At 54.4% G+C, this 27,553-nt stretch overlaps 1 protein-coding gene across 3 annotated transcripts in view; it reads right to left on the bottom strand.

Annotated features, from left to right (window-relative positions):
* LOC122378126 (ecdysone-induced protein 74EF-like) overlaps nt 1–27,553 on the bottom strand; it is a 133,292-nt gene that overhangs the window by 19,209 nt on the left and 86,530 nt on the right. For all 3 annotated transcript variants that reach the window (XM_043358839.1, XM_043358841.1, XM_043358840.1), the window contains one exon: nt 11,779–11,841. In XM_043358839.1, the coding sequence (XP_043214774.1) occupies nt 11,779–11,841 (63 nt within the window). The remainder of the gene's footprint in view (nt 1–11,778; nt 11,842–27,553) is intronic.

The following is a 27,553-nucleotide window of genomic DNA, read 5'->3' as shown; positions in this document are numbered from 1 at the left end:
GTATCGGTATACCGAAAAGTTATATCCGAGGACATCTCTACTGCAGAGTAGCCGAGGCGTCGGCGGCGGACCTGATGCATGTGCGTGCCGAGGCGTCGGCGGCGGACCTGATGTATGTGCGTGCCGAGGCGTCGGCGGCGGACCTGATGCATGTGCATGAGTATGTATGTGCGTGAGTTGCAGAGTAGCCGAGGCGTCGGCAGCGGGCCTGATGTATTTGCAGTGCGGAGTTGCCGGGGCGTCGGACGCATTGCAGTTGCAGAGTAGCCGAGGGGTCGGCGGCGGACCTGATGTGTGTGCATGAGTTGTAGGGTGGCCGGAACCAGGTGTTTTGTGTGTATCGCGTCGCAGGTTGGGGTGCCGCGTTGCACGACCCTTCAAAGCGTGCCTACCAGGCTCCCCGGTTTCCTTTACGATTGCGTGTGCGCTTAATATGCCTCTGAATAGATGCGCGTCAGTCGCCGGGGAAACCATCCTCATGGTGGCGCCGCGTCAGTCGCCGGGCGACCATCCTCGTGGTGTCGCCGCCAAGGAACCGCACTCCGCTGTACGTACCCCCGAGCCGTGCTCGATACGCCTCACCTGCCGTGCCGGCGTTAGTATGCCTGACCATAGAATCCTTGTAGCCGTTGGTACTCCCCACAGCTTCCCTGCCTTCTCGCTCGCTCTCCGCTCCACTCGCCGGCGGCCATGTCGGCGTTAAGGAGTGCGTGATCGGATAATCCTCGTAGCCGTTGGCACTCCGCACGGATTCCTTAGCTCACTTCTCGCCCACTCTCTGCTCCACTCGCCGTCCGTCGCAGTCGACGACTGCCGTTCGCGCCTCTCGGCTCTCCTGCCAGCGGCGCGCCCGTTCCTACACTCCCCTTCGCACCACCCCTAGTCAGGGTCTGCCCCGCGTCTGTCGGCGGGGTGATTTATCTATCTCCGACCCCCGTCTCCCTTTGCTCCGGTCACGTTCAGTGGCGCCCGGGCAGGGTCCTAACCTTCCATAGCCGCGTCGCCGCTATGAGTTGACTATTCGCAAACAAGTCGCTGGTAAAAACACGCTGGGAAGAACCCGCCCAAGCGGCTTGGAGTGCCGCGGCTATCGCCGGCAGATCTGCACGGGACGACACCAGGGAGTGCCCTAATGCTATTCGTCCGTCCAATGTCAGGCCGAGCAGACAAGCAGCAGTGCCGTGCCGACACGAGTGCATGTGCACTGCGACATGACGAGACTGCGGGTCCCTGGCCCAGGGCCCTGCACAGTGCACAGGGTGCCGTCTGAAGGGAGCGACGCTCTATGGTCCGTCATTCATTGCCGCCTGCATAACTATATCCAGACTTGTATAAACACTGCAATATGGAGCTAATAGGGACATTTTCTTCGTTAGTTCCCACTAATCACACCACTCGCTGCCGCTGCTGGTGACGGCGCGGTCCACGACTGACCATCGAGCCTAAGACGACATTCCGGCGGCCGATTCCCGTAGCTCGGAATGCACACCATTCCCGGCGGCTATTCCGGACCCAAACGAGCTGCGGACACGGCACGGGAAATTCCAGCCGTGACCCTGGCGGCGGCCGCCCACCCACCGCTCGGCCGGGTGTGATGACCAGTGAGGGCTTTACACCTTGTGCAGCACATAGGACGGAGACGGAAACCCCTCCGCAGTCCCCAGTGTCTACTGTCTACCACCGTGTCCGATATGTCCAATAGCGGCCGGTAGTGCCGCTGGCATTCTGTTAAAAGGCGAGGAGGCGTTGTCCGTGGCGGTAGCCGCTGACAGGCCTCTGGCAGAGTGCCAGCGTACCACCGCGCCAAGCCTCCAGCCGGCGTGCTTCCTTGTATATGTAAATTGGGCGGTTCCGGGAGCGGCGAGCACGAGCCGCCGCGCTGCGCCGCGCAGACGCCAGTCGGCGCACCGACAGTCTGTGTGTCAGCACGTGTGACAGGGACATCCCGTGGCGCTCCCGTCGTGACAGACTCCACCCGCCGCGCTGGGTGCCCTGGAGAGGACGCGCCGCCGCCGGGAGGTCGTGTCGAGCCGCTCCCCGGCCGGGCCCCGCGCCGACCCGCTCTGACGGACGCCCGGCGCCCGGAACACAACTCCTCAAAGGCTGCTGAACCCTCACGCCGGCCAAGGCCACGGCTCCGTTGCAAAAACGCCGCATCGGCGCGCGCTTTGTTTGCCGTGCGCACCAAGCAGAAGCGGGTCGTCGACAAAAAGATGCGCAAAAAGCGCGCCGAATCGCCGCGTTTGCCCCAAAGATATGCAGGCGCGGGAGGTGGCCGATGACCATATGAGAGGACAAAAAGCCGGAGCGGGAAAGCGCACGTCGCATTCCGGATCGAGGTAACATGTTCTCGGTAAAATAAGATGAAGGGGTCGATCACAGGACAATGAAGGAAGAGTGGAGAGTGAGATATGAGATGACATTGACGGAGAGAAAAAAGGAACATGCTTCAGGCAGAGGCAAATTAATAACTGGCTGTTACAGGTATTAAGAAATAATACTCTGAGAAGGCGGCGAGGCCAAACAGAGCCGCCGGGAACCAATCAGCAAACAGAAGCACGAACAACACCGCCGGTATGTGCGGCGAACATGCACTTCCCGGTCGAACTGGCTCTCCTTGGCAAAGCCATCATCCAGCCTTTCGTGCAGCTATTCGCCACCAGCGCACGCCAATGAACTGACAACACTCCGTCACAATAGGCTGGGGCCCAGCACGGACCATGCTTACCGAGCAATGACCCCAGAAAACGACCGGCAACCACCCACCTCCGCATTCACTAATCGAGCAGCTAACAAACAATGATTGCTGCCGTTTTCCTGCACTCTTCCTTATGACGGACTGAACCGCATTTGTCCCTTATAGTAAGCTAGCCGGCTCACACAGCTGATGCGCGATCACACGGCCGATATTTCCGGGAGCACGTCCGTACATCCCAGCACGCCCCGGTACGCCGCCGGGCCGTGCTCGCTCCGATCACGCCGAGAACGGGCGTGTCAGCGCCGGGTGCATGGCAGACGACCGCACTGAGCACTTCCCGCTGGCCAAGGTCAGCGAAGTCGCGCGCCGACCCGGGCGTCCACCCCTGACGGCCGTCGTGGTCGTGGCCGAGACGGTGGTGGTGACTGCGGCGGCGTAGTATGAGGCGTGTGTGTGTCATTGGATTAGGTAACCCCAACCTTGCCCTTGAATTCGAAACGATGCAAAGGTTGATGCATCATGAAAAGGAGAAGTGTGAAGTCGGATGAATGACAAAGATCCCGATATCATTCAGGCATCTGCGCCGTGAAAACGGATAGAAGTAACTCTTCGAAGGCGACAGTATGGGTTGTGAAAGATCAGTAGGTACCCCACTACCGGCATTTTTATGAAGCTAAACCGATGATGTCATATCCTGAACGTCGCTACGATTTATGACTGGATGACTTCACTGATGTATGTGAAATGTGATGTCGAGAACACTATGCCGTCACATCTGAGCATGACAATGTCCAGAATCCGTGCGTACCATTTGGAAATATCGCCACGGCTGAGCTTCTGGCTTCTGACATCATACAGCGTTGTATCCCGACACTGGCGGAAGATTCGGCCGGGTTCACTGAGACGCCACCGGTGGCTCTCTGACGCCGATAACGAGAGCACGCGCGCCGCTCGGGTCGTCCCACCGTCTCGGAACAGAAGTGCCTCCACGGCAGGTGAACGGCCGCCACCTCTGAGCCGGTCTCTGCTTGCAGGGCTCCTGGAGTCGGCCCCGGGCGCCGCGGAAGCGGTGTCCAACTACGCCGCTCGACTGGGCGTGACTCACCGCTCGCAGCTTCGGCTGAGAGCGGCGTCAGTTTCCGGCGAGCTCCGGGCGGGAGAAGTGCTACCAAGCTGAGCCAGGCGGAATACTGTGCCGCAATACACCCTGGCTGATATACTATCCCGCAAGACATTAAAGTAGTTGGCCGCAGAGAAAATGCAGTCTCCAGTAAAGCTTCTGTTCCGCAAATGAGCATATGGTAGTGCTACTATTTCAACGCAGCATAGGCTGATGACTCAAACGCGCACCAGCAGTGTCAACATGCACTGCAGCGCGCGGCGGTGGGCTGACAGTGCGTTCCTCCCCACTCTGGGAGGGGCAAGGGGAGGTCGCCAGCCACAGAGGTCACCGCGGGGGCGGCCAGGCACGCAGCCTGTTTACGGAACTGTGGCTCTGTTTGCGGCGACGTGTATCGATTGCCGTGCCAGTGACCGCGACAAGGCCGCGGCCAGAGCCGAGCTGCCAGGGCAGGCCGCAAACAGACAGGCGGAGCTGCCGGGGCAGGCGGCAAACAGACAGGCGGAGCTGCCGGGGCAGGCGGCAAACAGACGGCCAAAGCTGCCAGGGCAGGCGGCAAACAGACGGGAGGAGCTGCCGGGGCAGGCGGCAAACAGACAGACGGAGCTGCCGGAGCAGGCGGCAAACAGACAGAGCGGAGCTGCCGGGGCACGCGGCAAACAGACGGGAGGAGCTGCCGGGGCAGGCTGCAAACAGACGGGCGGAGCTGCCGGGGCAGGCGGCAAACAGACAGACGGAGCTGCCGGGGCAGGCGGCAAACAGACGGGAGGAGCTGCCGGGGCAGGCGGCAAACAGACGGGCGGGCAGGCGGGCCTACAGTCGGACAGCGGGAACCCGCAGAGCGACGCGCGGCGATCTGCAGAGGACAGAAGACCTGTATCTATAATTTGCGAAATAACACTAAAAAAGAGTAGCGTTAGCGGCTACCGCATCTGCCTGCGGTAAGTGATGCAATGTTGATAATGTATTCCATTAAATGGTGGTAAGAAAGTCGACTGCCATTCGACGTCTATCACATTCCAGACATTCAATCTCGGGGATTTCTTGTATCCAGTCAACAAACTTTAAAAGGTATCCCTTAATCTTACTTTGATGATTGTATCTACGATGTTATTACAGACCGCTGTGCAAACATACCAGGCACAAGATAACCACTGCCTTCTGTAGATGTTATCCGCGTTACCTAACCAAATTGGCCGGGTTAGTAGAAACAGACGGTGCTGGGAAAAGCGGTTCATTTCCCGAGGTGTAGATATTTTAGGCACTCCGAAATTATTGTTACACATCTAATGACGTTCAATTCTCAAAGCAAGCAAAATTATTACATGAGTAATACGGAACAGTCGTATCGATTACGATGGCGGTGTGACTGACGAATAGGCTATGCTCGCGCAGCTCAGCGAGACACCGGACTTTGTGCGGAGAGTTCACAGATAGTGGATTATACCTCTCCACGCTTTGTGAGCACCGTGTGTCTCTTTTTTTGTGACGTCTTCTGAGAGAACTGATCAGAGTCAGATGAGACCGCCTGACGGTGAATGACCGATTAGTCAATAGACCCCACCTTCCCGATAAGCTGTACGATCAAAGACATGGCGCGGAAGACGCTCTTAGTAACACAGCTCTCTATCCCTGTATCTGTCCGCTGTCTCCCCACGTTTCAGTCTCTAATTTCCGTACCACACTCCCCAGGAGCCCTTGTCGCCTGTCTCGACCGTCTGTCTCCCCATTCTACCGCGGCATTGTATTCCGGTGTCCTTGCTGAGGCTCGAACCGGCCGCCTTCCGCTCACTTTCACTGTCTCCCGGCTGCCGACCGGCGCGGCGGCGACGCTTGGCGCACAACCGGGTAAAGAGCAGGGTCGCCGTCGCCGCCGTCCGGCTCGGCAGCCCGTCGCCAGGGCTACCGGCCCGACCTGGCCCGGGCGGCCCTCGGGCACAGGGTGGGGTGAGCGGTGGGCGCAGTATGGAACGTCTCAGCATAGAGAGACAATGGCAAGACTTGAAATGGTGGGAGGGGGAGAAGAACTTAGGGGCGCGTCGGCAAGGGGTTAATCAACTACAAGACTGCTCTACCTGGTTCGGCAAATGTCGCCCGTGTCCCGCAACGTGCCCGTCAAATCATCCATTCAGTACATGACGACAACTGCCGAGAACGGCATGACTTCAGCTTGCCTTACTTCAAACAAACCAGTCACACCAAGTCCGGATTCGGACCAAGCAAGCTGGGCTAAAATTGGCATCGCTTGCTCTCGTCGCTACTAGCCAGACAGGCTCCGCAAACATCCTTACTAACGAGATTTCATTAGAAGTCCACGTTACAATTAATAACGATTAAATTTCAAAATAAATTTGATCTTTGAAGAATGTAATGATTCTTAATTAACAATAGTAACAAAAAGCGCTATGCACTTTGGCGCGCTCTGTCGAGATCAATTTATAATATAATTTGCCTCATTTCGCAAAAAAGGTTCCGTTGCATGGTAAATATTCATGTAGCATAACATAAAAAGGCAATTTGTTTGTGGTCTGAAGTCTGAAGAACATGAACCTGAGCTTCACAAAATTACAGGTGCTGTTGTTTTTAATTTGTTTCCTAATCTTATTCATTATGAGTCGTTCTCCCCAAAGGGTATCTAAATATCTTGACAACACCTCTACTTGATCCATGAGGCTGCTTGACTTACGATTATCGTTAGGCATATTGTGCCTCCAAAACTACCAGTTTGGTCAGTCAGGGGTGGAGGAAAACCGGTGGCACCGTTTACATCAGCGCCACTCGGTTTAAATATTATTCCAGCCAGTAGCGGCGGAACACCTTCAATTAAGGGGGACACTGCCCACTTTTGGTCCCATTCTTTCCATGCAACACCCATAGGGCTAATGTTAAAATGTCAAAATCAAAGGGGGGCACGGTGCACCGGTGCCCTCCCTCCCCGTTCCGCCGCCTATGATTCCATCCTAGCACACAAAAAATGGTCCATTCGGCCGCTACACAAACGGACACGACCAGCTCCATCTGGACTGACCTGGGTAGCGCGATAGATCCAGCCAGGGCATGGCCGACTGGGACCGCACCAGATTGCGCTTCTTGATGGGCAGCAGTTTCGAGTGGAACTCGGAGACCAGGCTGCGCTCGGCGTCATTCTCGTCGAACGCCTCCTCAAACTCCCGGTCCGGCTCATCCGAGGTCTTCTTCACGGACAGGTCCAGAGGCTCGTCGGCGTCAATCGACTCCTCCTTGATGTTGAGACGCTTGTTCTTCATGGCTGGTGTTTTGGACACCTGATCCGCTCGCGCTCACCGAGTGTCACCCTGCGGTCCGGTCCGCTCAGCGCACCACAGTCTGTCCAGCGCCGCACGGTACTCACGAACCTCCGCTAGACGAGGCCCATCGGCGCGTGAGCCAGCCCGCCGCAGCCGTACCGCCGGTGGCAGGAGCACGCCGTCGCCCGTCGCGTACGACGCTGCTCCGTGCACGTCCGTCGGACGCCGCCGGTCACCGCCAACTGGCCGTGCCGCCGCCGCCGCGGCCGTCAGCTGATCGTCGCCGCCGCCAGAGGGCGCGCCGCTGACGTCGCTCCGAGTCGGCAGCGGCGGCGGCGCGGCCGGGGCTCGCCGGCTGCCGACGTCAAGGTCTTGTGTCGACAGGGTGCAGCCGGTCAACGGCACCGGGCCGCCCCGTTGGCCAACTGTGCCGCTCACCTTGGTCGAAACGACGCACCTTTCCCGCTGCCCGTGATTGTAACGGTACGACGCGCATCGGGTGTTGTCGGTGATCGGGAGCGAATCACCCGCCAGGGTCGGCCCCGAGTGAGGAGACGGCCCGGGGCGAGTCCGACCTTCCTAGGCTCGTGTAGTGTTGCCTATTGCCCAAACAGGGTTCATCTCATCTGCCATGAGATTATTGCAGTTTAAACGGCATGTCGTAAGGTTGTATAGGCGGTCTTACCCAGAGAAGCTCTCATGCAAATCATGGGCATCCAAGGTCTGTCTTTCGGCTGTGATGATCTACAGTTTTGAATAATGATCACTGGCGAATTTACTCCCACATATACACCCCATCCCCCAGCAGGCAAACATCCAATGTGCCAGCGACATTCCCATAATCTGTGATCCGCACACGGGCTATTTAGGGCGCTTGCTATGTACTTATTGCGATGCATTGAGTGGCACTGTCATTATGTTTCGTTTATAAGGTTGGTGTGAGCTGCAGGTATAGTTTTGGATAGTCTTCAAAACATCCATATACCTAGCCCAATCGTGCCTGTGCGTGCTTAGCGCATCTTTAATTGAATCACAAACGCAGGAAAGTAATGTGCCTGTATGATTAACACGGACATCCTTATTCGTTCGTGAGTCGTTTTGGCATCGGCAGTGTCATCAAGCATAATGTAATGTGGCATATATTGCACGTACTTTGCAGCTCACGACATTTCATGAACACGCGTTATTAAAAAGTTCCGTTTGCAACTTGGCTTGCAACGCGCTAGCAACAAGTTATTCTGTCACAATCAGTCCAGTTTCTTTTCACTGCGAATTTTTGTTCATGCGTCTTGCTCCACCGTGTCAGTCGCTGTGCGGAAAACGCGCACACCTCTCCGCTATCGGATTGGTTCGGACTATATGTCCGGCAGCGAAAGTCATCCCGCATGCGATTCAACCGGTCGCCGGCTGCAAATGTGCGTGTAGGCTGCGTAAAGAGCGCGCGAACGAACCGGAATCCCTGCAAGCTCACGCAGCGAAAGTGAATGAATGTAAGATTTCCGCAAATGGAAATAGCTAAAAGCGGTATGCCTACCTAGCTGGCTGTTGGTTGGCGACCATTCAGAGTTTCCCCTTATGAAGTAATAAGCGAATCGTGAGCGATTACATTAACTTTCTTTCTGTCGAGTTATTGGACTGAGAAAGCTGATAGCCTCATCTTTGTCTTTTGGATAACCTAGATGATGTCATAGTGATATTACCTACGTTACGTGAAATACTTTTTACCATTATGATTTACGAAATGGTATACGACTTAGTCATAAACCAATTTCTTCATCTGTCAAAACATGTTAACACCAAAGCCATAACACATTTACACTTCGTGCACATGAACATTGGACATGGTTGTGCACAATTTTATGTCACAGCCCGTTACCGCGGGCGCACGGGCGGTTTTTGGACCGTGATACGCCGGATTGCCAGCCCTACACCATAAACGAGCCGTCCGCACAGGTGTTGCCCGAACATGCCGTAACTGTGGCACGTTCCCAATCTGCGCAATCAGCGCCGGCTGTTGCATAAACGGGTCTCCACGGCCGCCACCGGCCGATGGACGGACGATACGCGGCGCGTGCACCATCGGCGTGAGGAGCGACAGTGGAGGAGCCCCGCGTCCAGACGCGTAATGCACGCACCTATTCCCGGGGGGCGCAATAGACTGAAGACGCCCAAGAACATGGCAGCGTGATGGTATTCCCCAGCAGTTTTTTTTTGTGTGTGTTACGAGCAGTAAAATACAGAGTGGGTACCGCTAGCACTTAGCATGTAATCCTAAGTGTCGGAAGCTTCCTGACGTCTTTTTCGGCAATGCTATTGATGTTGAAAATGCAAGTAGTGTGTTAAAATGAAAAAAAAATATTCAGCACATTTAGCTCAGTGCATAAAAGTGTGCTTCATTACACTCATTCATCGAAAACGGTTCCTGGTAAATTTTGCATTAAATTCAAAGTGCAGATCTCATGCCTATTCGGACTATACCCAATTTTTGTGACTCCAGCTTCAGCGGTTCCTCAACTCTTCACAGCTTTAATACCATTTAGAATCTTTCGTCACTGTTTAAAAATACTGAAACCGCCTTTATCCATAAAAGCAAACCACTCGACCACGTCACCTAATCTCTTCAGGTCACCCTGCCCCAGAGGAGGGGGGGAGGGCCTCTGACCTCACTCGGCCAGCGAACCCGCCTCCAAGGCCGCTCACAGCGTCTCGGCCCATGCACTCTTTACACGACACGCCAGGTAAGAGTGTATGGACGATCTGTGCCAAGGCTGCGACCACAGCGGCTCGCCGGGGCGGCTCCGGCTTCAGACGCGTGCTCCAAGCGGGGCCGGCTTTGAGCGCGGCGGATCGGCGCCGCCCCATTGCCCAACGGGACGACGCGATGCGGTTGACCTGCCCCGAGAGCCAGGAGAACGCGCGAGGGGGAGCGTCTGAGATGCACAATACACGGCGCGGTTACAACATCTTCCCGGCCCGGTTTGGAAGCGCACGTCTACTGGTGGAGAGAATTGGGCTGTCGGAAGATTGGGGCCGACTGGAAGGAGCGGCGCGGCGCGGCGCGGCGGGAGGGGGAGGATAGAATGGGTGGAACGCGAACGGATACGCCCGCTCCACGAGGGCGGATGTCTGGGATAGATATATGGGGCACTGTAACTGGGTAGGGCAGTGGGTGATTGATGTGTCTGAAAGGAAATTAGGAGAACAGAGTGGTCAGGAAACGGTCACCACATGAAACCGAAACCAAGGTCACCATGAGAAAAAAGACAGGAAGACGGTTGCCCATCTCTTTAGGTATGGATATGCTCGGTTCGGAGCCGTAACTGCAGTAACCATTCGTTTTTTTTTTACCAACGAGTGCATTACTTATCTTAAAAATATTCTGATATGATTCTGAGTAAAAATAAATCATCTTTCCTCTCTAAAGTAACAAGGGTTTGAACTTAAAATCAAGTATTTCAGATGTTTTCGAGCCAGTATGGTCATCAGGTTAGGCCAGAGAGATGCGGTGACAAGCCGCCGTACCAGTCGGCGGAGTCATGTCTACGAAGGTCAGTACCCGGTCCGCCGGGTCGGCCGGCGCCCGATTCGGCTCCGGCAGCCGCGGATTTCGGTGACCGCAGGACCGGCCTGTCTAGCTACTCTGCCGGCTGCAGAGGCGACTGCGCAATCGTCAACATTGCACAGATCACACCGCACCTATGTCTCAATTAAGCCGCATTGGCTTTCGGTGACTCTGGAAAACTCCGCAATCGAATTCCATGCTCCAATTGAATTCCATTTACGGCAGGTTCTGCCCTGAGCGGCGGCAAGGTGTTTCGATTTATCTCTCGCTGCACACTGCACATCCGTTCGGCGGCCGGCTGGTGTCACAGGTGCCGCTCGCCCCGGTCTATTTTCACGGGCCGGTCACATTTCTGAGGCGCCCACGGCCTCTGTATTCGCTGCGGGGCTCGCTCCCAGTGAGAATGACCTGCTATATTTACCCGGCCGACTGTGCTCCGGTGCCGAATTAGCCACCGCTCGATACTCCACGAGCTCGCCGTACCCCCGGTGACGTCACCACTGCCAGCCATGACGTCACGTCGGACAGAGTTGTAACGGCAGCGGCGGCAGTTCGAAAGCCATGGGAATCGTCGGAAGCGACGGAGCGCGGGTCATCGCAAACGACGCGAGTCGACAGGAACGGCGCTTGACGTCACGAGAGCCCGGTGATCTTTGTGGTGACTGAGGAGCGCCGGAAGCTCGTCCATCAGCAGCTTGCGCGGCCGGTGGGGCTGAGGTTCAGCCCCGACACTACACCGGAGTCCGGACTACAGCCGGATTAGCGGTCACGGGCGCGGCGGACCAGTCACGGCCTCACGGACTGTTCACGGCTCAGACGGCCGAGCGTGGGTGGCCTGTCGGCGGGACGACACAGCAGCTACATGTCCTGATGGCTCGCCAAACGACGTGGATTTCCGGCGACGGGTTGGCCTGGTTTGGGCCCATCCAGGACTCATCCAGGGCACTGACAGACGACATTGAGCGGGTTGAGTGTGACAGAGGGCCCATCCACGGTAATTCCTTGGGATGAGTCGGCCTTACAGGCGAAATCCGACCAAGAAGTCATCTGGTGTAGCTCGGCGACAAAGGATAGAATGCAGGCACTACACTACATACAAACTATGAAGTGAAGCGGTTTTAATTGTACTCACCACTGTTTCCGCCGCCGCCGCTGCCACCATTCGAACACATAAAATCGGCCAGGTCCGCGTCATCTGAAGCAAAAGAGAGACGTCGTTAATGACGAGCGATTGCAATCGTACGAGGATGGGCACCGGAATGTTGACATTCATTAGACATCTGCTTATGCATCCATGTGCTTGGTTAAATATGTTTGTGTCCCTACATACCTATGTCTTCAGACTTTCAAGTCTTACAAATGGGATACACCTATTTACCTGTCTAAAAACAAGCAACAATCACATTTAAAACTGCCGCTGAAGAAGGCCCAGATCCAAATCCCTCTATTCATCGCTTTAAAGGTAGTGTGCCAGCTTTCTTGGACCATATGGAGTTAATGACCCGGATAAGGAGAACCGGATTTTTAGAACTTATCCATACCTTCAAAACTTATGGAAACGTCTTAAATTCTTCAAATTTTGAGTACCCCAGTGCGAAATTCGCCCCGACGGGTTGTCGGTCGTACCCCAACCACATTTCACACCACTATGAACAATAAATGCACACACTAAAATCGCTATTACCGATAGGCTCATCCAATCAAGTTTCGATAAACCCGTTCATCATCATCTCCTGCGGTTTCGAACACGCCTGTTAGGTGGCTTCTGATGCTCGTCGAGGTCGGAATTTCCAAATACGCGTGGTGCGTCGGGCCGCGCGCTCTGACTTCGGCCAAGAAAAAATGCGTCAGCTGATCATTGTCATTTCTGCCACTTGCGTGTGGTGTAATGGGGTCATAACTTAAGAGACGGCTGTTTCATATCAATTATTTTACATAAAATCATATTTCAAACCACAAATTAATGTTCGACAGCCAAATTTAAGAAACAATACCAATACAGGCTTACAGTTTAAGGCTCGACATTGTGTTGTCTACGATTAGACAGCTGATAACTCATTCCCGTACGTCGTTTGGTCGTAACACTATAATGACCTTTGCTTATTGTCACAAGTGCGCCGCATTCGCGATTGTTGCCCGACGCCTGTTTGCAGGTGAGCCCACTACAGTTGTTATACATATCTAAAAACCGATAAACTTTTAGGCGAAAAAGGCACTATTCCAGGCCCATTTTTGATTTTTTTGCGATATTAGGTAAAAACAGAAGCTTCTTATCCTGGGAAAAATAAAACGGGAAATCTTTCAAAGGTGGCACACTACCTTTAATCCACAAATCCAAACCCCAGTGGTGTTTACATTTTCACAGTGCGACCTGTCGCACGCGTGGACACCTGTCACCAGCTGTGAAATCGCCCACAATAGCTCCGTTCGGCCGGCGTTCTGTCCTCGGAGACCACACCTGTCCTGGGCCCTGACTAGCGGACCACCAAACGGTGCGATAGTCCAGCGAACACACGGTCCAACCTGTCGCGTCCACCCCTCGCGGAAGGGGAGCGAGGAGTGCTCCCTAATTCCCCTCCCCCGCCGTCGTCCGGTCTGTTTTCGTAGGGGAGCACCCCAGACGCTGACCGATTCGGGGCGGGGAGTCCGACCTGGAATTCCTTTCACCGGTAGTATATCGAGGCGGGGGGGGGGGATCGTGGGGCGATCTACGAGGACCAGACTCGCAAAAACAGACCCTTCCCGGCTGTGGGGGCTGTCCGGAGGGGCGCTCATGGCATTGCGAACCCACTACCGTTACAGACGAGGGCCACTGCCCAATCTCAGCAGCCAGCGCGGCACGGCTGCCGCGGCGCCGGTGTGTCGAAACTGGCGCTGTTTCCGCGCCACCTTTGCCGCACTCTGCGTCCAAGGTCTTCTGTGGCAACCTGGGCTCTGGAGCGGCGGGACGGGACCTGACACGGTACAGGCCGGCTCGCATGGCGCGGAATTAGGAAACACACCGCGGACCGGGCCACGGCGGCGGGAGGGGGGGGGGGGTGTCTCGGGAGGGAGGGGGCGAGGCCCGGAGAAGGCAGGTCGTGACGGTGTCTGTCGCAGCGCTCCTGGAGCCGTGGTCACGGGCCAGCGGCCACGCCGCGCCTCACGGACGGTGAACAAAAGACAGTGGCGAGTCATCGCCGTCACCGTGAGCAATAGCCGCATCCAGAAGGTCAGGTACTGCGACCTCGCGCTGCATCATACGGCTTGAAAGGGAGGTGTGTGGAGAGCGCAACAGGTAGAGTGGATCACTGGACACTGGACAAGGGGCGGGTGGTGTCATGACTGTCCTGACCAAGGTTGATGATTCGATGTCTCCCGTACGCGAAACGAACAATATCGACAAACCATTCAAATATTATTGCATCTTGAATCCAATCCAGGATTATTATAAATATTTTTTGTGCATGAAGAAAAGGATGCACATGAAACAAATGACAGTTATATGAATTTTCAGTAATATTTGAGTCCATTCAGTTTCGGTCAAGTTAGTCCATCTTGACACCGTTCCTAAACAAGTTTCATATCTTTTGTGTTACATTGAAGGTATTACTTCACAATACAACTAGCTGAACTTTTCCTGTTAATTAGTCCCTTTTATATTTGAAGATATGCGATTTTGGCCTAATCTAGACACATGATGGTTGGAAATTAAACTCCTTTTGCCGTATCATCCTTTTCCTAACATTGTATAACAATGACCGGCCTGGCTCCCTGCGGGGGCTCATAAACGTCAGCATCTGGCGCAATCATGCGTCGAGTGCCGAAATCGCACAGGTCGTTTTCCGCCACGGTGTTTGGCCGTCAGTGAACAGGCCCAAACGGCGGCATTGTGTCACGCATTCCTCTTGCAACAGCAGCTGCCACAATAGCCGGGGCCGACGTGGCGACACGGCGACAGACAAAGTCTCGGGTCGACTGGTTACCGTGCTACTCAGGATCACGCACCGTATCACTGAGTCTGCCCCCGTGTGCCGCACCACACACCTGATTTCAGACACCGTAACTCATCCTCCACGACACGCATTTCATATCTCCAGCTGATTTGATGATTTGGGTCGTGGTTCGAGCAGGAGACGGAGACTTCCCTCTCTACCTCGTTGAGGGGGGGGGGGGGGGGAGTTTCGATACGCGGCCACGCATAGCTGGAGGTTCGCCAGCAGGTAGTAGGCTACTGGGGGGGGGGGGAGACGGGGGGGGGGCACGCACCACGCACCGCCTGGCAGGTCGCCATTGGCTATCGTCGTTTCCAGGTCATCGGCAGGTCAGACGGACGCTCCTGTCAGCTCTCATGTGCCGGAGGAGCGTCCGCGGCGTGCGCCAACTCCAGTCGGTCTGTGTGGAACTGCGGTATAACCACCTGCTCCCCGTCTGTTCGCTGATGGATCGCCGCACAGAAGAAGTAGTCAGGGACATGGAGGGAGAGTAGGTCGTCCCAGAGCGAACTGGAAGCACCGAGGAGGCTGGCAAAGGAAGGGCAGGTTGATCAAGAGTTTATCAGGCGGAGTGAATCGCCTCCCACCCACGCCAGAGGCGCGGCGCGCCCTCCGAGATGTGTCGTTTGCACAACCTTTCTGCCGTCCGCCGGAGCCCACAGACTGTTACGGGCAGTCGACGCGTTACCCAAGTGTGCCACGGTGGGGGAACCACGGCCTGTTGCTCCACAGTCAGACACGGAGGCGGCCGGCCGCCCTATCAGGCCATGGTGGGACACGGTACAGGTGGAGACCTATAGGGACGGGACCAACCGTACTCCGGGACGGAACAGAATCCGGCATGTGCTGTCTTTACTCGTGTGTGGCTGCGTCGAAAAGCTTAGAAACAGCAAACCTGCAGTGCATCTTTGTTATAAAAGCTTAATATGCTCTACACAAAAAAAACTTGTAATATATGCGGCACGTGTTAAAACAGCATACAATTGCAAGATGCAAAATGTCTATAAAATGGATGATGATAGCCATTGGCGATATATGTTGAACAGTAAATAGCTCGCATCTATGCCACGCAATGGTTCCTGTCTCATAAAGGTGTTTATTTTACCTTATTACATGCGATTTCTGTGTTACTATCACACGGGATTTACATGAAAAACCGTCACTCATCCATTATGAGGCTCACTTTTTAGCGTAAGGCCATAACAATAGAGCATTTGTGATTTCAACGACAATGTGCATGTCACGCCATCAAAAGACGAGCCGCATGTCGGACAAACATCGGCATCCTTAATTAGACCACGCGATGGCTACCTAAATATGTGACTAATAGCAGCATCGAGCATGCAACCCAATTAGGGCAATTCAGCCTCCTGTCTCTTTCGAAAAGCGCCCGAAGGACGAGACCGTTTATCGTTGCGTCAAAAAAGCAGAGCGCGGCTGGTGCAGTTGATTCTCATGGTGCAACGTTGCACATCGGGTCTAACATTAGCCGCTAGGTATGAGCTCCAGACGTTGGCTGGGGGACCGGTAGGAGCGGTCGGGCATTATGTTCGGAGGGGGTGGGTTGATGTCGAGGGGCGGTGGTTGGAGGGCCCCTAGCGGTAGGAGGTGACGATTCGTCTCCGTTCATCCCACTCCTGTGCCGCCGGCCTGGGTCACAGTGTTGGGACACGCTGGTCAGCCGCCGAGGTACCGCGCTGCTCTGTCACGCTACCCACGGCCCCGACTCCGGGCCAGCCCCCGCTGTAACAGGCCCTACTCACACAGCCGCTGAGGATCTGTGGCGCAACGAGGCATCTCTGAGTGAACGACACCATTATTCAGCCACAGAACAGACGGAGGATCATAGTCCCGTATCGGGAGTACCATGTCCAGAAATTGTTTCACAAGAATAAATGACAATCCTCAATTACATACCAGTTACCAATATGGAGAAAGATATCGTTCTCGTCATTAGCAAAAAGATGAACAATGATGGTCTGGATTTGATTTCTTTCATCAATATGGGAAAGCGTAGACAAGACAAGGTTTAAAATCTTGATAGACCCAATCGAGTATTATTGCCTCACAGCGGGCTACCTGCCTCCATATTTGGCAATATCACCGCCGCTCCACCGAGCAGAACCGGCGGGTAGCGGCCGCCGGTTCAGACGTCCGTCCGACCAGCTGACCCGCGCCCGACCCCCCAGCACCCTGCCGGGTCGCTCCGCTGCAGGCGAACCCAGCGATGGCACCACCGTCACCTCAAGGCAAGCCGGTGGCAAAAAGGTCCGCCCGGCCGGCCAGAGTTCATTGGACCCGCCGGTTGCGATATGGCAGCCCTGACACAAATTCAAGGACCGTGACGTCACTCTGTCGTCAGAGCGTCAACGAACCGTGCGCCGCCGTCGAACTGTGAGTCGACTCACTCGGGAAAGGGCAGCGTAATGATTATTTTAACGCTTATAGCTTAGTGCATGATATAAAACTTCTGCTCGGAGGGCCGCGAATTGTAGTGCTGGACAGCGATACTTAATAAATTTTGAAGCCGCAGAGAGTCAGAGTTCTGGTCGAGAGTCAGAGCTGATTCGTTCACACCCCGTAAAACGCAGCACAAATTAGTTCAGTGATTGGGGAGCGAAGCTGGGAATTGAGACCAGCTCACAGGCCATCAGCACGATCGGTGTGTGTTGCTTTCTGACCGCTATACCGAACCAGTGAACGCAGAATCGAACGCCGCTACCTTCGCAGTTAAATCGCTGCTCATTACTTCTCATTGATACGGTCCTACCAAATGCGGACAGTGTCGGCGAATCAATTGTTTTCCGTTCCGATCGCGCTTGTTGTCCAGGAACGCGGGACTGCGGTTCGGTAGCCGCGCCGCTGCCGGCGATTTTTCACTCAGAACTGGTCCATGTCGGCAGTGTTTCCGGGAGTTGATCGGTTTGGACGCGATACACGAACGATCAGCGCCACTACAAGAACGTTACATGACAGATCCAAAGGCTGCCGACCGATTGACAATAAATACGCCGCTTCTTGAGGTCAGTGGCCGCGAAACTGAGGGCTGTGACCAACACTGACAGCTTCGTCCCGTTCATATTACCAGGAAGTTGTCTGGTCGTATTTAATTGTTACTTTTAAAACAGCTGATTGTTTCTGGGCCGTGAGGAAGTTGAGTCTTGAACCCAACACTACCGGTGCCGCGGTGCGACGTAACCCTTATCAATGTCATACCTAGTGAGTAACAGGATATTGGAGCGAATCGGATGGCTGGTCAATGGTTGCAACATATGCATAAGACGCATAAGCTCATATTTTATCATTAATAAGTCATTGGACTCCTGCAGTACTTTAATGAATGTTAGTCGGGCAGGAAGAAGAAAGCAATGGCAATCATTTTCAAGCAAATGAAAGTAATTATAAGTCGTAACTTATTGATATACCACCAAAATATATTTACATGTGTTGAAACATACGTATCCTTCATGAGAAAGGCATCAATATAGATAATGAGGGTATGCATGAATAACGAAAAACGAAGACGAAAACAAAATTTCCTTTTACTTCACATCTAGCATCAAAATATGTATGCAGAGCTTGTCAGGTTTGAGCCCAGACATCTAGAGATTGTCAAGTTTGAGCCCTACCTCCTCATCTGTCAGTCGGACCTCCGCTGTCTCAGAAGAGGTACAATTCTGTTGCAGGCTCATGGACCAGAGGGGCGGCCCTTTAGGCGACATCGGACATCCCCGGCCCATGCCGAGTCTGTGAAAGGCCCCGGCGGGCTGCGACCATGCGGGGTTCCACCGCCAGAGCCAGAGCGCTGGCCGGGACCCGCTCCGGAACCAGGCCAACGGCCCAAGTTCACGGGCAACACTTTCACCGGGCACGTCCCGCCAATAAGGCACGACCCGCCCCACAGACAGACGGCGTGACAGGCAACTCTCGACCATAGCGACTGGCAACCGGGCCGCCGGAATACATTGCCCAACGAGCGGCGGCGGTGCCGCTGCCAGCCCGCTGTGTGTTTGTAATAGCTTTACAGCGTTCATGCGGGCCGTGTTTTTGTTTCGGAGGAAGTACTCGCGACATGGGGTCGGTACGAAGTCGGCACCGCGTAATGCCGGCGCACGTCCGCACATCCTTCCTATTTGTGTTATACGGCCGCCGGTTCATGGCAGGTTTGAAATAGGGCAGCGCACCGGGAGAGCTTCAGATAATTAGAAGCAGTCCGGGGAGGGAAGGGAAGCGAGGGTGAACGTCTCCAAAGAAGGCCGTGGCCACTGCGGACAATATTGCCTCAGCCGTCAGTGGTTCTGCACCGGGTCTGGCTGCAGAGTAGCGCACTTCGAGAGCTTGGCCAGTGTGGCAATAGGTAACCTGGCCATCTGATTTTTACTGGGTGAAAACTTGAAACACGCTCCTAGGATTTCTTCAACGTGAAATAGGTATGGCAAAACTGTGCAAGTGAAGCTCATATAGTTATTTATCCTAAATGCAATGTAGAAATAATCATTGCATCGTTTTGAATCATAGACTGAAATGGTTTCAGTCAACAATGTGATGCAATATGTTAGTATTTTCTGTTGATCCGGAATGAACTACGAATGCTTTAGAGTTTGCACACAAATAATACCCATGCGTGAATTGCGAAAGATCTGCTGGCCGTCGCTGTTGCTAAACACCCTCCAATGCACAGCTGTAGCAACTGGGAAGGGTGGGACCGGCTTCCCGCCGTGGCCCAGGGAGTGGGCCAGCAGGAGAGGCGGGTGGGAGGGGGGGGGGGGTGCGGTCAGACCGGAACCCAGGGGGAGGCGGGGGTGAGGGAGTGACCACTGACCACACCCTCTCACGGCCAGACCGGACCGCTTCCTCTGGCCGGGGCGGCCAAACCGCCCTCCCGGCTCCCAAGGCCACACACCTGGCCCGCCAAGACGGCAGACAGACGGAGAGAGGAAGGAAGGCGAGGGAAGGGAGAGCGGGTGGGACGAATAGAAAGGATAGGAGGCAGGGAAAGTTGGGAAATAAAAATGAGGAATAAACGAACAAAAGAATGGAAAGGGTGATAAAATTTCACATTTTATAAAATCCCGGTCGTTTTTAGCTCATATCGCCTGCAGGACTCCACTGCTGAGACCTGTGGCGGTCCCGCAGAGTCCCACAGGGCGTCTGCCGGGTCCCATGGCAGTCTCTCCGCTCCCACGGACAGAATAGGACCCATCGGTGCCCACAGTGTCCAGGTGTCACAGAGGATGTTTGCCGGTCAGCGACAGAAGCGACACCGCTCTGTGACGAGCGAGCTGGAACTGACGGCAGCGGACGCAGCTGTCTGTGGTTGGAGGAGAAACGGATTGGGGCGGCTCCCTAATACGATATAAGTGGGCTGAATCATATAATGAGGGGCAGCAGTAATACTTCACAGCTGTGCCTCTTCGTCATAGCTATGTTTACAAAAGCAAGACTGAATCTGGAAATATTCAACAGAAAATCAATTTTATTTTACTTTCCCTTTCCTTTAAAAGAGGAAGTCCGGCTTATTTTGAATATGTGAATATACAGTCGCCAATACCTGATCATCTGAATATGTTGATGACGGCAACACCTTCGCAGTCACGAACATGACAAACGCCTCACAGAACCATGTCTCTCTGATGTGACGTGTGCTGTCGGGAATCAGGTCACCAGAGGCGGCCGGCCGTTCGGGCTGGGAAGACCAGAGGGGCCCACATCTGACGACAGCCGTAGACGACAGACGACAGACGAGTGACGACTCACGACAGCGGGCTGATGGCAGTGCGCCCACTCCCACTGTGTCAAGGTCGGTCGCGTCGACAGGCCGAGCTGTGAGACCTGTGACTGATGCTGCCACGACCCGGCAGCTCGGCAGCAGCGCTCACAGATGCAGGTGTGGTTGGAGGTCGCTGATGGCACGTCAGCCAAGGAAGACGCACTAGTTTGCAACGTGTTCATTGACAGATCTCTGCCAACTTTTCTTAGAAGAATCACATGAGTTTGCAAAATTGGTAAGTCGCACGCGACAAGCGCGACTTGATTTTACGTTTAGCCTTGATAAAGGGCTTTGCGTAAGGCTTCCAGTCATGGCGCATTTTTCCTGGTAAATTCAATGATAAAGGCAACAAAATCGGATATTTGACGCCCCACGCGCTCCTAGTCTGTCCGGTTTCATCTGGCATAACTTAACTGTGTAAATACAGCTAAAAATGCCCAAACGTCGGTTGCGAACATTACTATGTCCTTCAGACGTAGTACAGACACGTCGCCTGCTTTTGTTTTCCTTACACCTGCCCTCCAACAGCATTCCAAATGTTCAGCTTCAATCCTGTCATGACCTAGCGAGGAGCTTTAGAGTCACGATACTCACTATATGTAGATGCTAAGTAGATTATTAGGCAACGGTCACTGAGTAGGCTGGAAGACCGGATTCCATCCACGCCAGTGTAAGTGGCGCAATTTACGTGTAAGGTCACAAATAAACACGGCGTTGTGGACACAGTGTTCCTGTTCCTTACGTAAAGGTGAACTTCTCGCACGAAGTGCGCTAAAACCAAGGCCGTATGGCGTATATACTGAAACATAGGATGTGAAAATCAAAGCAACGATAGAGAAAGGTGCCGATACACCACCGTTGTCCGTTAGGTATAGACATTGGTTTGCAATGTTTTAGAGCGTAGGACAGAACGAATTGAAATGAGGTGGCATGTCACGAGAATGACAGCGATCACGGATGTGTCACTTATTCGAATTTCAGCCGTGACAACGACTATTACGAAAAACTCGCGGGAAGAAGTGTCAAATTTTAACGGTACGTCAAAACGGAACCTGTCAAAACGCATCCTGTTATCACAGTTCTAGTCATTCAAAGAGTTATGGTTAGCCAGGGCTTGCCGAAACACGTCAAAATTATAGGTCAAACGTGTCAACAATGCTTCATTGAACGGTGTGTTCTAATTGAAGGTAAGAGTGATATTGAGGAAAGATGTGATATTGCTATATTTCGAGTTTCGTTTCCTTTAAATTCATCTATTGTTAATTGTGTACTGATATAAGTAGATCAGTTCTCGAGGCACCCTAGGTAATGAAAAATGGCGACACGTTATTTCACCATCACATTTTACATTATTGGATCATGGATATTTGCAGCGAAAAAATGCATTTCACAGATCAGGAGCGCTGCCAAACAGACGCCTCCCGAACGCAAGCCGAGCCATCTCCTCCCCTCGAGAGGAGCAATGGGCAGAAGTCACGCACCCGTCTGCCTGAGGGCCAGCCCGGCCAGTCCCGCGGTCGGCACACATCGCCGCCAGCATCCCCAAAGTGAAAGTGCGCCCGGTAACAAAGCGAACGGCATCCTCGGTGGCTGTTTACTCGCAAAAACGGCGCGCAAGGTCACCCGACGGAAGGGGCGACCGGTGGAGCGGGCGGGCAGCGCGGGCCGCGGGCCGCCACGCCGGCCCCTCGGGGTGCTGCGTGGTCGGCCGGGGGTAAACAGGACGCTCCCGCAGGCCGGCGGGGAGCGCCGGCCACCCGGGCGGTATGGGCGGTAGCGCGGGGAGACGGTTTGGCTCGGTCCCTATCGGGCCGCAGTGTGCCGATTCCGCCACACGCAGCGCGACTTTACGTCAAACAGACGGTGTGACGGATCCAGTGGTGGCCCGGACAAAAGACAACAATGGACGGGTTGAGTGGAGGGCGGACGTTTGGGGTGGCGCAGCGAGGTGTCTATAACGGGGGAGCAGCTGCCGGTAGAAGCCATTCTGGGGGTAGTTCATTTGGCGGTATTGGGTGTTCATTACGTGCCAAAAGGGGTTTGATTGTGGGCACGTGCCGATGTGGAGGCAGCACACCGACTCAGGTGGGAGGCCCGGGTGATACTAGGAACTACAAACTCACTGGGTGGCATGTAACCGGCTTTACATTCACAAATGTGCGGCTATGGTAAATAACATATCGACTCAGATAAGGCATGATATGAGTCTTCCGTTTAAGTTCGAAATGTTTCATTAAAAATATTTTCGCAGCATTACACGTTCCTCTAAATAAATGTTCATATCCACAGCCACCCCAATGACCTTGTTTACCGACAATAATTGCTCCTCGGGATTTCCCGTCCATTTACTTCGCCCCACAAACACCACTGATCGGAACCCTTCGAGCTGCCTACTGGAGGGTACCAGCACTACCCTCCAGCGCTCTCCTTCCCTCTCTGGAGGATCGAGTGCCGGGCAGAGGAAGTCCCCGCGACAGCAGGGTGTCTGGGGTGGTCGGGCTGACCTTGGGTCGGGGAGGGACGGGAGGAGAGCTCCTCCAAAGGGTGACGTCCTGAGGGCTGTTCACGGGCCCTGTGTGCGGTCGGACCGCACACAGCCTCGAAGCTCCGCCCACTTCGTCCCTACGTCAGCCTTCCGTCACCGCACACAGCGATCGCTGTGGCCGGTAGGGACTGGCCACAGCGGACCGTCCACCGCACGCAGCCGTGACGTCAGAGCCGCCTACCCATCCCCTACCCCACGCCTGCTGGACGTACGGGGACCCGCAGTTGCTACTGTACACGAACCCAAATTCTAACCGTCTGTCCTGTCCAGTAACAAGTGATAACATTGATATCGACTGCCCGTCCCTGTACAAGAGCAGCTGAGATTTTCTGTGCGTGCCCTCTGACAGCTTATCGTTGTTCCCTGTGAGGGTGCTGGGACAATATACTCAGGGTCGCTGTACAGTAGCAACTGCGGGTCCCCGTACCGCACACACCGCACGCAGCAGTGTGCGGTGCCCGTGAACACCCCTCTGGCCCGCCACTAACCACCTGGAATGCGCCCCCATCAGGGGAGGAGCGGAAATGCTCGAAAGATGGCGGGGGTGAGAGAAGGTGGGATGGTTCGGCATGACGATTGTGCAATTAGGGTTGGGATGGGAGAAAAACAGAAAAGATATGTGATGATGACATGTATAGACGAGACAAGAAGAAAAAAATGATACGCATCGAGACCAAAACACAAGTGACATTTCAATAATTACGAAACAAACTAAAGCCGTCGGCCCTTTGAGGTCATGAGTCATGACTGATGTGATCAGTCAATTTCCCAGAAAACAGGATCGTTTGCACCCGTCAAACCCATCGGCCAATGACCGGCCCAGACAGCGCCCCCTTATTCAGCGCGGGGGATGCCGCCAGCCCGCGGGGCGGGCCACGCGCGCCCGCCGTCACCTCACAAGGTCAGTTGGGTGTCGGGGTGACGCGGTGCTCAGCACGTCATGGCAGGCCGGATGTCAAAGGGCACATGTGTCAGTGGCCCCACCCCCTCTCCGGAGCCTACTCAGCCCCTTTCCGCTGCACCTAACGCTGTCAGCGCTTTGTGAAGTTGACAAAATCGCCACCGTATTACTTTGATATGATTTTATGTAATACGCATTAGGCCTGATAAGAAGTGGTAGGCTATAATGATCACTTCTTTGTTTTCAAATGGGCTTCAGCCACGTGGCTAATGATAAAGACACCAATGTCAGAAGTAGAACACCACAACATTCAAATGTGATCACTGGACCCTGTGCGACACACGCGACCGTCTCCATCTTGGACATTCAGTCACACTCGACTGACCGACCGTGTGCCCTTCGGTCGTGACTGACCGTCATTCTCAGTCGCCGGCTCAGACACAGGAAATACCGGGCGGCGACTGCGGCTTTGACTGCGACCACCGCCGTGGCGCGAGCCACAGCCGCTCGGCAGGTGTACCGCCCGGAAATGCGCCGCCATTAGTGCCACGTCGCTTTTTGGCGGGCTTCTCGGCGTCTGGAGCGCCCGCCCGGGCGGCCTGGGCGGGGGCGGAAGCGGGCGTATTAGAGACGGCAGCCGGCCGAGTAGACGTCCGGTGTCGGCGGCACTCGCTCCCACGCCGCCTCACCGGCCTGGAATGCAGGTGGCGGCGCGCTGGTTCCGGAGCAGAGTCCAGCGACAGGATCCAGTCGGGCCAGCTCGGGGTCCGGGACAGATGGGGCGGTGGAAACTTTGGATCGATCCTCTCAGGATGTGGACTGGGAAAAGGGAATGGCTCGTTCATTAGCGAGCCGACTTATTTCTACACATAAAACGTTCATTGGAAGGTATTTGCTGGTTGCCACGGACTTATGTATAATACAGGTCCTTGTAGGTCAGTTTTAGAGCGTCAGTGCATGGCTGTTGCTAAGTCCGCCGTAATGATGCAATAACAAGTACCCAAAATAGTCGCTAAGCTGATGACAAAATTGAGAATCGCATCAATTTGGGTCATGGACCCAGGCCTTATCCGTAATCTATTTTCGACTATGATTAAAACGTGCTGTTACGACAGGCCACAGTCCCATTGAATTATGCAGACAGAGTCGGATGTACGACAAATGAGAATGCTGCTTTGATCGCAGCAGAGAGAGGTCGCCGCGTGAAATTCATTGCAAGCCGGTCCAACGTACAGTTTTGCAGCGATGATCCCAGCTGTCGCAACTAACTGCATGCACCGCACGCTTCCAATGACTATCGAAATAGTAGTCCCGGCAACACGACCGATGAATGTATAAAGCATCTACCAATCATTCCATACTCAGGTACTTATCGGATACTCTGGACATAATTTGGGTATCGACCAATCCGGTGGGCCCGTCCAGTGATCAGCTGGCACCTAGTAACAGAGGTCAGGTATTCCAGACGATCACCCAGCGATCACACGGCCGTACGCACGACCGGGCGGTGTTGTAACACCTCGGTCGGCAGAGCCCGCCGTTTCCCAACCCGAATTGGAAAGGTCCGCTGCCGGGCCGACCGACAGGTGACCGCTCGCTGCTCAGCGCTCAGCGCGGCGAACGACGGGGGCAGCTTGACCCGTGTGTAGCTTCCGCCATCGGCACGGCGCCAGTCCTCCAGCGTTTGCCGTCCCTTCACCGCCCTCCCGCTCCGCGCCGGGCGGCGGCGGCGCACCCGCGGGCGGCGGAAGAGGAGCGCGCCTTCGTTACCGGGCCGCCCGGTCGTTGCTCAACCAGCCTTACCTCACAGCCGCACGCAACTGAGCTGCCATTGACGAAACGCCTCCACAGCGCCGCTGCCGCCACCCGCAGTGACGTAACGCTGAGACCGTGAGGAAACGGGCCCGGCTGGGAGCAGCCCCACCCGACGGTCACAGCGGCGGCCCCGCAGATTTCAGAAACAGCTCACCGTAAACACGGCCACATTTGCATCGGTATGTGCTCGATAGACCAACAAGTGGGTAATTTATTCATTAGACCCGGCCACCTGTCCGAATGTTAGAGTTGAGAATAGTTCAAACGGGATAAAAATCGCACAGCAGTGCACGTGCCCTGACGGTGCAAGTTTCGGTTTAATGGATTCATGTGTGTTACTACAGAGGCCGCCGTAACCGTTGTTGTAATCAATATTACTACAGCGTTGTAACCACACCTGCCGTGACGGCAACCTCTGAGTTTTGCCACAGATGGCAACACGCTACCCGCCGCCTGAAGCGGCGGTCCCTTCCCGAGCTCCCGCTGCCATGGTGTGTCGTTTGGGGAACTAGCGACCCGCGGCCGGGCGCCGCGGAGAGGCGCCCACCATAGGGTTTTGGGGCTATTTTTTCACGTTTCGGTCTGAATCGTGAGAAGTACTGGTCGTAGCAAATATGTTCCCTGGTTTCTGAATTTTCAGCTCACGTGGAATGCGATAGGACAAGAGTCATTTTCGTACAGACAAAACTGTGCCCGCGTTTTTTGGTCAAAGTAAAAATGTTCAGCAGCTTTTAACACGTGGGCGGCCGCAAAACAGGGTACACCGGAGGACTTAAGATTCAATATCTCCTAAGCCATCATAGATAGCAAATATGTTCCCTGGATCTATGTAGATAATACTTTAGAGAACACTTCAGGCCAAAAATTGTTTCTCGACAACTTACACCCAGCCCGCGTTTTTGGGTTAAATGCAATGCAACACGGCAGCCGACCTTCAGGGCTCAGTTAGCGAGTTTATTTTTTAGCGAGCACTTCGAGCATTTCAGCGTTCGATGAAATGACATATTTTTTCAACGCAGTCGTTTCTTCATTTGCATCTTAACGCGACCTATATGATAATGTGACGGTATCGTCACACTAGAATGTGTAATTCATCGTAATTTATAGGGCTAATTCTCGGCGCACAGCAGCAGACGGACACCGACTGACCCACCATCTAAAGGCAGTTTGGCGAAGCAGTATCGTGAATCACAGCCGCGAGATGTCCCTAGCGTAGAACACCGTCTGTTTGCCCAGTTTAAATACGTGATGTTTGCCCTCTGTCAACCCCTCAGTCACGGGGCTGGGGTCGCGGATGAATGGGCGACCGCCCGCCGCGCGGGGAGGGGGCTGCTCCCCTGACCCGAACCGCCACGGCGTGGGGACGGTCCCGCACTCGCGTGCCTCACGTCGCCGCCTCACACCGGTCAATTACGCTGGTTTTGAGGAACCGCTCATTGTGGTGGTGGGTGATCCAACGCAGACCATGCCAGAACCCCACTGAAGGGGTGTCACCCGTGTCAGCTGGCCCAGACCCATGATATCCCCTGTCCCCATACCGAAAGCGACGTTCCAAAGAGCAATATGCGTATAGTAGGTAGGTATTATTGATGTTTAATTCGAGAATGTAGGTATGCATGTAAGTACATACCTAGAGGAGACCAGGGACCGGGAGGTATGACTATGGGCCATCGCAGTTTTGAAGAAGTGTTGCGTATTTTTACACATTTGATCGCGTAAACTACAACCCACGTGATTTCCAAAATTTTCCTCAGTCTTCTTTTGCAATGAGCGGTGATAAAGCGTTTTTGCCAAGGCCATATATAGTGTTTTTGCCCTCTTCGAGTAAAATACGGTACATTCCTATAGAAAATTTGTGATAAATTTGAACCAGGCTCGTTTTATGATGTCAGACCATCGGTA

Source organism: Amphibalanus amphitrite, unplaced genomic scaffold, assembly GCF_019059575.1.
Source record: "Amphibalanus amphitrite isolate SeventyFive unplaced genomic scaffold, NRLGWU_Aamphi_draft 000055F_arrow, whole genome shotgun sequence".
Classification (NCBI taxonomy): Eukaryota; Metazoa; Arthropoda; class Thecostraca; order Balanomorpha; family Balanidae; genus Amphibalanus; species Amphibalanus amphitrite.
This window is presented reverse-complemented; position numbering and strand designations above follow the sequence as displayed.